This window comes from Lepidochelys olivacea (assembly GCF_965140295.1).
Source record: "Lepidochelys olivacea isolate rLepOli2 genome assembly, chromosome: 5".
Taxonomy (NCBI): Eukaryota; Metazoa; Chordata; order Testudines; family Cheloniidae; genus Lepidochelys; species Lepidochelys olivacea.
Window position 1 is genome coordinate 100618621 of NC_140415.1, and position 12014 is coordinate 100630634.

General features: G+C 43.5%; 1 protein-coding gene across 1 annotated transcript in view; it reads right to left on the reverse strand.

The window, feature by feature from the left end:
- The window catches only part of ENTREP1 (endosomal transmembrane epsin interactor 1), a 52841-nt gene that overhangs the window by 16098 nt on the left and 24729 nt on the right, over window positions 1–12014 (reverse strand). The window contains exons 4-7 of the mRNA XM_084629720.1: window positions 9936–10064; window positions 9279–9386; window positions 8988–9121; window positions 196–325 (exon numbers count right to left, since the gene is read on the reverse strand). Of these exons, the coding sequence (XP_084485846.1) occupies window positions 196–325; window positions 8988–9121; window positions 9279–9386; window positions 9936–10064 (501 nt within the window). The remainder of the gene's footprint in view (window positions 1–195; window positions 326–8987; window positions 9122–9278; window positions 9387–9935; window positions 10065–12014) is intronic.

The following is a 12014-nucleotide window of genomic DNA, read 5'->3' on the forward strand; positions in this document are numbered from 1 at the left end:
CCACTATCTGCAAAAGTGAGTCCGGTAGACTTTATCTACTGATGTTTGCAGTGATACAGGATTGTGTAACCCAGAAGTACTATCCTGCCATTCTCAAATAGAGAACTACTAGATGTACAAATTCAGTTCTTCTAGCTCTCAGTTCAATCTTATCTCTGTAGTAAAGAAAGGTTGCTAGAATCCCATGGACTGTACCTGCTCACGACTGATCTGGCTCACCACAGCTTCATATGGAGGCGGGGGATCCAAAGGACAGAACACTTCAACTCCTTTAATTCTAGCTCCATAAATATGTGGCAATGGAATAACATCTGATCCAAGCATCCTAGGAAAAATAATTTTGTATTATTCTCCTCCTCCAGGCAGCTTTCTACCTGCAAAAAGATACGATTAGCTAGAGAATTTCATTGATTCTGCTGTGCAGGCTCACAGTAAAAGTTCATGAACGCAGAGACCAGCAAAAGCTTTCTCCAGAATGCCATGGGAAACAAATGTCTTGGATTCATCTCTCCAGAATCTTCAAAAGGACTTTGAAACAGCCAAAGAAGAGTCTGCCCCAAGAGAATCCCTCTCAGTTTAATACTGAATCCAGTTCATGCAGATATGAGAGTTTTGGATATAAACATTCAAAAATAATGCTCTCAGGTTGGGCATCCAAAAATGGGGGCAGCCAAAATTAGATATCTGTGATCTGAATTTAATTCTAACTGAAGTCAGTGGGAGTTCAGCAACTCTTAGAGGTGCTCATGACCACATGCCTGAGATTATCTAAATACAGGCACACAGAAACTGGCACCAAGCTTAGAGTCTACTTTTGAAAAGTTAGTCCCTGACACTTTAGTCAGTGAATAGACGCAGATATGATTGATGAATCCTGTTAGCTCACTGTTGAGTCTTTGATGAAAGGAGATCCCAGTAACCCAACATTACAACAGAAATCTCTATCTGCCCTTCCCTCCTACATTTCCCTTAGAGATATCTAATCCAGGATAAGGGAGTGGAGCTCTGTTTTCTATGTCTGCTGAGTCTGTGGTTGTAAATGTTACTTTTGATTGCATGCTATTATCCTGCCATATTTAACATCTGAATAAACAAACATTAGTGACTGACATCTCAAGGGCTGTTTCCTCACAAAGCACTAAGGACTGACTTTGAGAGTCACTGCGTTTTGAAATCTCCACTAAAACCCTCACTTTCACTGACTTCCAACTGCTGTTCACATTTTCTATTTCCATATTGTGGGAACATAATTTTATATCACATACAATAGCTTACCAAAAAAAAAAAAAAGGAATTCAACAAGCATCCCCTATATGGTGTGTGGACAATAGAGTTTGTGCCTAAAACAAAACCGGAGCCCTCCAGATCCAGTCCAAACTTTGTGGCTTGAGCTGCTCTAGCTGACTATGGCAGAGATATATCTGTATGTTTGACACATTTCACCCTGAATGTTGGGAGCGTGTTGGGGGGGAGGGGGAGGCAGCAGTGGGTTGTGGGACAGGTGGGGGACGAGAAATGCCTGTGAAAGTGTTATTGAGGAAATCCAGATGAATTGGAGCAGGAATGGAAATGCCTAAAAAGAGTTGCAGAGGGGAAAAGAGGAACATAGTCAGCTGCTTGCAACATGGGAGGAGAAAGAAACTTAGGAATCAGTTGGTGAAGTTTCATGGTCAAGGACATAGAGTGGGAAGCAGGGAAAGAAAAGCAAGGTGGCCCCTTTGCCAAACCTTTATAAAACTAAAAAAGTTTGGGATCAGTACACTTTGGGGAAAAGCATGAAGTTCAAGCTGGTTCTCATTTTAACCAAACTACTACAGCCATCCCTAAAAATAATGAGTTGTCATTATGCTAAACAATGGAAGGGAACATTAAGAGGCTAATTTTACATGATCACTGTGCAATTCTCAGGTATTCCATATGTACACTGAATCTGGTGTTTTAATATCATCCATGATAATGGAACATGTGTCCCCTGTATATTTACTTCATGTAAGGAAAGGCCTTACTGAACCTTTCAGTTTTCTTCTGAAACTAATCTAATCTTATCTAGCGAAGGTGCTCCTATAACGTTTGCTAATATAGAGTCTTGGATTCAACATTATGTTACATTTTACTTGGGGACATAGGATTAAAAAAGCATTTAAAAAAAAAAGGAGTTCCTCTGTTTAATACTTAAGCAGTTCCCATGAGTGCTGGGGGGCAGGTTCTCTTTGTTTGTTCTTTAGTTTGTTCATGATTTTTTATTTCCATGCTCTATTTTTATGGTGGTAAGAGGAATTTGTGTAGTAGTGACTCATGGAATTTGTATCAGTTTAAGTGAGGAACTAGGATCACTATTCATCCAACCTTCTATTCTAGGCAACATTTCCCTGTCCATCAAGAGAGATTCCTTCTATTCTCCTTTACCAACATCTGCATCACAGTACAAATGCCTGTCGTCACAGGGCTTGTCCCAAGATTTTAGTGAGCTGGAGAAGCCATCAGACTATCTCAGTGAGAGCATCAAGGGTGGAAGACATTTACAGATTAAGATGTTCATTTGCAGTAAAATCTTACACTAAAACTCACAAGGCAGTGGTTTCTGAGTACGGACTACATGAGGGTAGAAGAATAATAGTGTACTGGCCCCAGCACTTTTTTTTGTATGGTTATTAGGGCTGGTACACTGCTCCCAGGCAAAGACATAGTTCTGTATTGGTTGTGGCTTTAGAGCAAAAAGGTTTGCAACCTTTGTCATCTCCTTCCTCGAAAACTGAGGTTCTCAGCCAGGTACTCAAAGGTCTTCCAGGGGGTACTCAACTCATCTAGATCAGTGTTTCTCAACCTGGAGGTTGCAACCCCCAGTGGGGAATCATGGGCTAGGTTTGGGGGGGGTTGCAAGTGCAGTGCTGGCAGTAGGGGGTGACAAGTAGAGCAACTGCTCAGGGCCCCATGCCACAGGGGGCCATGCAAAGCTACATTACATGCAGGCAAAGGCATTTCATTTGAACAGAATGTGTCCTCAGTCCTTCCTATTGGAGCTGTTCCACTATATTTAACTATGAAATGGGGCAGCACAAATGTCAGGATCCCACCTAAGTCCCTTAGTGCTGAGACAGAAGAGTTGAGACCGGGTCTACTTGGTCCGTATTACAGGCAAACAGCACTGTGACTGTAAGGGGGATGAGAACGAGCATGACTCAGGCAAACAAGCCTAAGACCAAAGAGGGGCTGTTCAGTTCAGATACCACAGACACACTGGTAAGTCCCTGAGAACAGGCATGCTTTGTAAATGCCACAAGCACTGAGATCAGGGTGGGGAATGCAGAATAGACACCATCAGTTCATGCCAGAGCCTAACACCAAAACCAGGGTGGGGAATTGAGAACAAGCAGTCTCAATTCATGCCCTAGACACAGAGCCCTGAGATTGAGGGTTGGGGTGTCCAAATAGGTTTGTGAGAGGCATTCTGGAGCTCCCCTTACATCCTGTGCTCCTGGGGGGAGAGGGGCAGAGTGAGAAGAGCTCTAAACAAGCTCTAGCAAATAATGATGGAGTGATTGGGTGCTGCCAGACCATTCTGTGCTTCCATTCTCTTTTCTGTATGCCTTCTCCACATCTTCAAATGCTTCACTGAATATTTGAGCTTTCTCTAAGATGAGTCTCAGCTCATCTTCTGGGAGAACATCATTGTTCATGCAGTGGCCAAGTGCCATCCATTTCAAGCAATTCTTTGCCTCATTTATAAGTTTGTGGATTCTACCGCGATGGTTATATGCTTTCCTCTTAGAGCATGGCTGATGACTAAAGCACCATAGGTCAGTGGTTCTCAACAAGGGATAATCAGAGGTCTTCCAGGGGGGTACTCAATTTATCTAGATCAGTGTTGCTCAACCTGAGGATTGCAGCTCTCAGAAGGGTCCTGAGACAGGTTTGGAGGGGGTCATAAGTGCAGGGTCATCATTAGGGAGTGGCAAGCAGGGCAACTGCCCAGGGCCCCACGCCACAGGGGGCCACACAAAGCTAAGTGACATGCTTTAGCCCTAGGTGGCAAGGCTTGGACTTCAGACAAGGCTCACAAGTGAAAAACAGGCTCAAGCATCACACTGAAATGTAAGTACAATATTTATATTCCAATCAATGTATTTTATAATTATATGGTAAAAATGAGAAAGTCAGCAATTTTTCAGTAATAGTGTGCTGTGACTTTTGTATTTCTATGTCTGATTTTGTAAGCAAGTAATTTTTAAGTGAGGTAAAACTTGGGGTATGCAAGACAAATCAGGCTCCTGAAAGGGATATAGAAGTCTGGAAAGGTTGAGAACCACTGCTCTAAAAAGCCAGGGACTGTCATCTCTCTAGTGACCTTTAACTCACGCTGGCTGCATGTTCAAGATCTGCAAAACCAAACCTGAGGGTGGCGTTGCCAAACTCTCAGTTGAACCATGTCACTGGGACATTGACTTCCCAGAATCTCTTTAGATTTGATGATGGTAGCAAGTCTAGTGACCATGAAAATAACATCAGTCACCAGGACGTGGACTGAGGTTTGAAAATGCATGATGGGTTTTTAATATCAGAGGGTTTTTTTTTTAAATAACTAGATCTTCATTGTGGGGAATCCCTCCAACCCCCAAATAAAATTTAAAGCCAAATCAATGGAGTTAATGGCCCCCTGAGCAAGAACTCTGTCCAGTCCCTAAGTGCGCACCCAGAAAATATCATCTGGGTGTTTACTTTCTACCATATTCTTCCTGTGGAAGGTCCCATCTAATCTAGAACAGTTACTGCTATTATGCTAATCTTGAAAAATTACTTAATTACTATGTCTGCTTCCTTGTAAAACAACAAGATTACAGGTAGAAGTAAAACATACCGCATCTCTAATGCTAGTTTGTTGTCTGTGTCTGGCATTAAATAAGAAATTTAAAAGGTTTCAGGGAGAGCACATTGCATGGATGTACAAACAAACAAAAATCCACTGGCTTCAACAACAATGGATTTGGCTCTGCAATTTGAAGGGTGGAGGAGGATGTGTGCTCATTCGAAATGCGTCCTTGGCATGCATTTTGGTCTCTGCAATGTTTCCTTTATATTAGAGTATCTCTGTTTTGGAAGTTCCCAAAATGTGCTTCACTGATGGCATTTCCATCGCCTGGAGGTAGCTCCCGACCTATTCACTTCTGAACAAGGCTGATCTGGTTTTGGAAGCTGAACCCACTGTAGTTCCGGGATAGAAAAGCAGGTCACTGAACCTACTTGGCATTCAATACGCAAGCAGGGGGAGGGACGGGGTAATGGAGGAGAAAAGGTCAGGTCAAATCTAAATCACACATTGCTGGACACTGTGGATCTGATCTAGGGAGAGTCATGTTTCCCAGTCTCCCAAGAGAGGAAATTAAATCTGTCTGTTGCTTTCTACTTCTGAGCTCACTACACCATCAAAAATACACCATAACTGAAAACAGCCCTCGTAACACCACAGAATCACCCTTTTCATCAGCAAGCCATGTAATTACATTTCCATTCTCTGCTAGCCTGAAGCCCATCTCTAGAAAAGATTAATAGCAATAAGAATATTTTATTTACCTAATGAAAATCCTTACTGTAGAATGACAAAAAATAAAACCTCACTATTCTGGGACTGAAGGATCTGAAGCTCTGCCTGGAAATGTTCAACTGAATACTGGTGCCAGAAACTGCTATTTTAGGGCCTGCCCTAATTTCTTCTCAGAATTAATTAACCTCGTTTGCTTTTGCAGAAGACACAAGAGTTAATATACACCCAGTTGTGAAAAGTACATGGGATCATCCCGTAGGATCTTTAATAGCTGCAAGGGTCACGGCCTTGGTTATATTTATCATCTCACAGACAACATCTCCAGCAGTATGCTGTCCTTTACTGCCATACTGTGACCTACCTTAAACTGCTGCAATTTGGACAGGAATTTTTTCCATATTCTAAATCTGTGACTATTACAAATATTCACAGGTGGGGTTGGTTTTTTGAAACACCTAGGATATCTATTATTTGTATTACAGTAATGGCTACAGGCCTCAAATAACATTGTACCCCATTGTAGCAGGTGCTGTATGTACAGAGAGAGACAGCTCTTGCCCTGAAGAGCTTACTATCTAAGACAACAAACGGTGGGAGAATGGAAGTATTACTGTCCCCATTTTACAGAAAGGGAACTGAGGCACAGCGAGATTATGGCCCCAATCCTATAATAAGAAGCATAAACTGACCTCTGGGGTGGAAACCTGAAACCTACAAACAAAACTGAAACTTGCTGGATTTACTACATGATTTTTAACACACTTTTTTGAAAGAGACAATTTATATTCTTATGGATCTGAAGCGAACATACTAAAGAACACCTTCCTATTTTCTCTTTCTGACATTTACCCATGGGAAAACTCCCTGGTAAAAGCCACACAGCTACTCCTTTTATCCTCCTTAAGACTCACCTTTGCTGTAATGCCTTCTAAACCCTGCCTAATGAACATGGATAGGCAGGTGATGAGGTACGACTGTTCCTCTCCCCCTTCCTTCCTTCTCCTACTCCCTGATACTAACTCCTCCATGTCTGCCATTTCCCCTCACCCTACCTCTACCCTCAATAAATAGTTAAACCAACAAGAAAGCGCAACAACAAAAGATGTATCTAACAAGGTTGTTCCAGTTCTACATCATTTTCTTTTGACTGTATGTTAGATCTGTGTTCCCTTAGTCTGTTTGGGTCTTTTATATTATAAACCCTCCAGGGCAGAGACTGTCTCTTTATCTAAGTTTGGCAGCCCTGGAAACTGAAATCCTCTCTTTGTGCTTGGGAAAGGTGCTGTGCAGGCAATAAAATGCAAAGCCCTCCACTGAACTGAGATGACTAATCTCTATCTCTATGGCCTACAGCAGGCCTCAGGCCATGCTCTTCTCACAGATCCTCAGAATTGTCCATTTGGTGCCTGGCACTTCTTGGGAAAGGGGCTATATTGGTACCTTTGCAACTCTCTGATCCTCACGCTGCCAGGCTCTGGTCCACTCAATGTAGGGTGAGTCTTCATAGCAGAGTTCAGCTAGGCTCTTACTCAGGGTTTGCTGCTAACCCCCTCCTGTCCACACAAAAAGCCCTTTCTCCCAAGTTTGGTGGTGCTTTTATTCTGGGCTAGCTGGCTCATCTGAAGCTATAGGCTAAAGCCCAAATGCTGCTTTTGCTGGGGCTGGTAACCTGTGCACTATGCAGGGAGGATGCAGGCTAAACCACTGTTGTGCTGATAGCCCTCCTAAGCCTTCACACAATTCCATCCGTGGGCCTAGAAGGACAGATAAGTTCTCCCACAATTCATTAGCAAGAATGGAGTGATTCATCTTACTGCAGCACTGAAATCTATGAGCTATCACCCCAGAAGGCCTAGAGACAAACAAGTGAATGCAAAACCGGGGTGGAGGGCGGACGGACAGATAGCTCAGTGGTTTGAGCATTGGCCTGCTAAACCCAGGGTGTGTGAGTTCAATCCTTGAGGGGGCCATTTAGGGATCTGGGGCAAAAATTGGAGATTGGTCCTGCTTTGAGCAGGCAGGGGGGTGGACTAGATGACCTCCTGAGGTCCCTTCCAACCCTGATATTCTATGATTCTATGAACCAGTGTGGGCCCAATAATGCAGGTAGGGCTTTGCACTGTAGGTCACATCCAGGCTAGGCTAGGCTAACCCAGGTACTCAGGCCTGGGTGTCAATCATGCTAGTTAATTCTCCAGTGAAGTGGTCTTAGGGCTACTTTAGGATATACCAGCTGTAGTGACCCCCTAACGGGGACAGTTCTGGCAGCCAGAGATCACCAGAATACAAGGGGACTTTTCCCTAGTCATATTCCCTGCACAAGGGGGAGCTGTGAAGGTGGATATCAATGCTGACCAGCTGAGCTGTCTTTAAGGCTACTCTGTGCATCAGGACTGGTGCAAAGCAGTTGGGTCTAGCTCTCAGTCTGGTCTGGCTCAATTAAGAATCTACACATCATCACAGATATTCTCAATAATGTCAGATTACAGTATTTCTCTTACTTTGAGACAAGCGCTTGCAGGCACTTAGATGAAAAACTGCAAATTTATGCCCTCAGGCCAAGCTGGAATTACAGTAGCTATATTGCCCTACATCATCCATCCTTTCAAAAGCATGGCAGTACTGTACAATGAGTTACAGCAAGAAATGTCTTTGAGAAGATGAGGTTAAGCAGTGTTCCATAAGACAGCGGTTCTCAACCAAGGGTCTGCAGCCCCCCAGCCAGTTTGAGGGAGCTGCAGGGCCCCATGGCTGAAGCCCAGTGCTCCAGCATCTCTAAGGTGCTGAAACCATGAGCGGCGCCATGGGAAGCCCTGGCCCCAGCACTCCCCCTAGCACTAAAGTCCCGAGCACAACACCCCCAGTGGGGCTGAAGCCCTGAGTCCCAGCACTCTCTGTGGGGCTGAAGCTAGGAGAGGAGCCATACGGCCGAAGCCCAGCACCCCGAGCCTCAGGATTCCCTGCAGGACTAAAGCCCCGAGCCCTGGTGTCCCAGCAGAACTGAAGCCAGGAGAGGAGGCACAGTGCTGAACCCCAGTGCCCCAAGCCCTGGCACTCCCATGGGGCTGAAACCAGGAGTGGAGCTCTAGGGCTGAAGCCCATAGCCCTTAACCCCAGCGCTCTCAATGGGACTGAAGCTGGGAGCCACAGTGCTCCCTGTGGGGCTAAAGTTGGGATTGGAGCCATGGGGCTGAAGCCCGGAGCCCAGAGCTGTCCCCTCCCCCCTGGCCTGCAGCCTGGAGCCCTGAGCCGTCCAGTCTGTGGCTAAAGCCTGGAGGCTCCCATGCACCCGGTGGCTTAAGCCAGGAACCCTGAGCCCCCCTCACCCTCCGCTGGGCCTGGGAGTTTTTATAGCATGTTGGAGTGGGCCGAGGGCTCAGAAAGAAAAAGGTTGAGAACTCCTGCCATAAGAGACACATAGAAAAGACGATGGTTTCATGCTTTTTACCTGCGATTCATTCTGGGTGTGCAAGAGTAGAACGTAGCAAAATATGATGGAGGTGGCACAGGTGGTATAAAGTCCTCAGGATCTGAAATGCGGCCTTGTTCTTCAACTTCCTCTACAGACACCTGAGATTCATCCTAATCAAACACAATCTCTGTTAACCAACAAACTTCTCTACGTGGTATAATGTACAAATAAGCATGAACAGATTATATAGAAGATCTGGCTACTGGTTCTGCAGTTCTATGATCATTACTACTATATTCTATTAGATAGTGCTTTGCACTCACTTACTATGCAGGATCTTCTTGTTGCAAATATCTGCAAGTAACGCAGGGCAGCTGCTACCAAGCATACTGTGGTTGTCAGAGCATTGAGGGCACACAGAGCAAAGAGAACTTTCTGAAGAGCAAAAAGATTATGAAAGTTATACATCAAACATCTGTGAAAGTCGAGGGAGGAGGAGGAGGAGGATGACAGTAATAATCTTTGCAATCTATATTTTGACTCAATCTTCCAGATGATCTGTGGGATCTGGCTAATTTCTAAGGGTTTATTAGGATCCACTAGGGGGCACAGAATGAAGGGGAGGGGGAAATCAGAGGAGTTTCAGGTTGCTGAAAAGAGGGTCAAATCTTCTCCAAGCAGGAGTCCTGACTCTTCTCACCAACTTGCTGTGGGAACCCTTCCCTCGTTCCTTGGGCCAGGAACTCACATGCTTTCCTAACTAGTCCAAGAACCAGGAGAGAGGAGGAGGTGCTTGTCACCAGCATAGTCTGCAGATCAAGAACAAACTACACTGGAGCCAGAACAGTTCCTGGGGAAGGAAATGGGCTGGAAGTCAATGGGAATTGCTACATGGCAAACGCCAATACACTTTAATATTGTATTTTCTCCCTGGGATGTAAAGATTCTCGAAGCATTAGTTCTTTGGTGTTGCTTTCACAGTACCTTGAGTAGAAGGTGAACGGCGCTACATGACTGGACTGGGTACAGCTTCAATGCATTCTCTTTCTCTGTGCATTTGGCTGGGTGAAATTCTTCACAGCAGAAACAAATTTTGCTTTCACCCAGGTCCACCTTTAACAGTAAGAAAAATAATGTGAATTATGATTTAATTTACTGAGCAATTTCCCACAACACATCTTGATGTCTAATACACAGCTGGATATGCTCTACAATATATCTGACTTACCTAATCATATGCATACAAAATCAAATCTGCATGGTTCAGTATGCCAGTGATTTATCTGTTCCATTACCGTCACATTAGATATATTTGTTTCTCTCTTATCTAAACAAATCTTTGAATTTAATAATGAAGTCTTTTGAATTTACTTTATATTTAATCACGGTCTTATTCTTCACAATCACATCAATATCTGAATGATCTCCTTTGATTCTACACTAGCAGGTTTACTTTTGGAGCAGCTAGTCTTTTTTTTAAACTAACATGTAATCCATATTTTGTATCTGTAGTATACGCTCCCATTGGGCGGTCATTAGCACAATACTACACCAATAATAAATGTTTTGGACACCAAGAAAAATATTTCTTTCCTTGACAACCCAGTAAGATTATACCTGTGCTCTATAATTGTGTTTGGAACTTTCAGGTTCATTTTGTCACCTCAATTTCCAAGTACAAATTTATATAGGCAGCTCTCTTCAATGCTTTTAATTAACTGCCTAACTCTCCCCAGTCACAACTTTAGAGGTATTTCCCCATGTGTACCAGATCATATAGTTATCTTATGTTCAGGACATTTCTGATCTGCAGCCTATGGTTTCTTGAAGAGATGAGCACTGAGATTCTCAATAAAGCATTTAAAATTTCTTGTCTGAATTATTCTCCTCCTCTCCAATATCTCTCTCAATAGGTTGGGACTTGTGCAGACTTTGACTGCCAAACTGCTTGTAAGCACCAGAATCTGATACCATTACTCCAACTGATATGTTCTGGAAGCTGCATTGGCTTCCTGTGAAGTAAAGGATTATATGTTGTTAATAAAATCTAGGGCAGGTAGGGGATCAAAATCTTCATAAGCCCCAACATATCAACACCTATCAAATCTGTGGGATCTCCACTGTCCCATACACTTCAGTTTAGTTTAGATCATTTTGCTGTTTCTTTACATTACTGAGAGCTCTTTTGCCTTCTCCCCATCTTTCTACAGAATGCTCCCCCCTTTTATAGACATTGTTCTGAGTATCTGGTAAAACAAGTCAATTATTAATATGTAGTTTATTTGGTCTCACCTTTTAATATTTTATTTTCATGAGTTCTACTAAGTGTAATGAACTGAAAAAAGAACGCTGCCTTGTACATCATCTTAATTAAATATGATTTTCCTAGTTTATAAGAATTAGGCCTGATTGCTCTTTCATGCTTCTCAGACTGCATATTCTCTCCAGATAATAAAACAAACCCTTTATCACAATCATGCTGTTATCCACTATATAAAATAAGTATATCACCCTGTCAGGATGTGCTGTTCACCAACATTTCAGAGGCAGAGGTATCTCTGGGATTCCTTCCCACATTCTCTTCTAAATGTGACTGAACAGCTCCATGTTGAATCAACTTGTACTTCAGGCTGTAAAAGGCAGGACATGGCTCCTACTGTGACCAAGAAAGCCACTTCTGGGCCAGCCACAGGGGTTTGCTAAAGAGCAAGGGGCATCCTATTGCCTAAGGACTGAGCACAGTGCCTCCTCAGCACGACCAGCCCAGGGACCAACAGCCTGAACTTGGATCATATGCATGCATGGCAGCCCTGATGTGGCCAATGCAATGACTGTTTCAACAACACACTTTTAAATATTTCCCCTAGTCCTATAGCTATTAAGATTTGTGTCTGAGACTTTTCAATAGCCAATTTTATTTATTTTAAACTAGTTTTAAAGAGCTCTACCCAGTGATATTGTGACACTGGTAAACCAAGTGCCAGCTCTGGCCAAGGCCGTAGGTGCTGGCTAAGAACTAACAAACTCGTAGCTGGAAACCAAACCAGCTCACCTGTATGTTAG